The sequence below is a fragment of the Malurus melanocephalus genome, unplaced genomic scaffold (genome assembly GCF_030028575.1).
Source record: "Malurus melanocephalus ecotype Western Australia unplaced genomic scaffold, MMel_1.1 scaffold_4109, whole genome shotgun sequence".
NCBI lineage: Eukaryota > Metazoa > Chordata > Aves > Passeriformes > Maluridae > Malurus > Malurus melanocephalus.
Window position 1 is genome coordinate 3,439 of NW_026627341.1, and position 1,500 is coordinate 4,938.

General features: G+C 63.8%; 1 protein-coding gene across 1 annotated transcript in view; it reads right to left on the bottom strand.

Moving 5' to 3' along the window:
- Positions 1–1,484, bottom strand: part of LOC130588284 (methylthioribose-1-phosphate isomerase-like) — a 4,602-nt gene extending 3,118 nt beyond the window's left edge. The window contains exon 1 of the mRNA XM_057389220.1: positions 1,349–1,484. Coding sequence (XP_057245203.1) covers positions 1,349–1,484 — 136 coding nt within the window. The remainder of the gene's footprint in view (positions 1–1,348) is intronic.
- Between the last annotated feature and the right edge of the window lie 16 nt (positions 1,485–1,500).

Here is a 1,500-nt window from a genome sequence, read left to right on the forward strand (position 1 = left end):
ACTGGGACTGACTGGGAGCACTGGGACTGACTGGGACACGGTACTGGGACTGACTGGGAGCACTGGGACTGACTGGGACACGGAACTGGGGCTGACTGGGGGTACTGGGACTGACTGGGACTGACTGGGAGCACTGGAACTGTTACTGGGACTGGCTGGGACCGTTACTGGGACTGACTGGGACCGTTACTGGGACTGACTGGGGGCACTGGGACTGACTGGAACCGTTACTGGGGCTGACTGGGGGTACTGGGACTGACTGGGGGTACTGGGACTGACTGGGGGCACTGGAACTGTTACTGGGACTGACTGGGACTGACTGGGGGCACTGGGACTGACTGGGACCGTTACTGGGACTGACTGGGGGCACTGGGACTGTTACTGGGACTGGCTGGAACCGTTACTGGGACTGACTGGGAGCACTGGGACTGACTGGGACCGTTACTGGGACTGACTGGGAGCACTGGGACTGACTGGGGTTACTGGGACTGACTGGGACCGTTACTGGGACTGACTGGGACCGTTACTGGGACTGACTGGGACTCACTGTCGGGCAGGACCTGGCCGCTGTCCCTGTCCCTATGTCCCTGTCCCTGTGTCCCTGTGTCAGGACCGGGTCCCTGTGGGCACTGGGAGCCACTGGAATGGTTTGACTGGGCTCACTGGGACTGACTGGGGTCACTGGGATTCACTGGGACCATCTGTCCCCCCCAGGCCACCCCGCACTCACCGTCGGGCAGGACCTGGCCGCTGTCCCTGTGTCCCTGTCCCTGTGTCCCTGTGTCACTGTCCCTGTGTCCCTGTGTCTCTGTGGGCACTGGGAGCCACTGGAATGGCCTGGCTGGGGTCCCTGGCACTCACTGGGGTCACTGGGACCATCTGTCCCCCCCAGGCCACCCCGCACTCACCATCGGGCAGGACCTGGGTGACATCCCTGTGTCCCTGTCCCTGTGTCCCTGTGTCCCTGTGTCCCTGTGCTGGGAGGCACTGGAATGGCCTGGCTGGGGTCACTGGCACTGACTGGGGACACTGGGATGGACTGGGACTCACCATCAGGCAGGACCTGGCCGCTGTCCCTGTGTCCCTGTGTCCCTGTGTCCCTATGCTGGGAGCCACTGGAATGGTCTGACTGGGGTCACTGTCACTCACTGGGGTCACTGGCACTCACTGGGGTCACTGGGGTCACTGTCCCCCCCAGGCCACCCCACACTCACCATCAGGCAGCACCTGGCCGCTGTCCCTGTGTCCCTGTCCCTGTGTCCCTGTGTCCCTGTGCTGGGAGCCACTGGAATGGCCTGGCTGGGGTCCCTGGCACTGACTGGGAGCACTGGGACTGACTGGGACTCACCATCAGGCAGGACCTGGCCGCTGTCCCCCGGCTCCCAGCGCTCCTCCTTGCGCCGGGCCCCGCTGACGATGACGTAGTCACAATTCCCGGGGTCCGTCTGCAGCTCGATGTAGTTGACACAGAGGTGACACTTCATCCGGAACCTGGGGGGG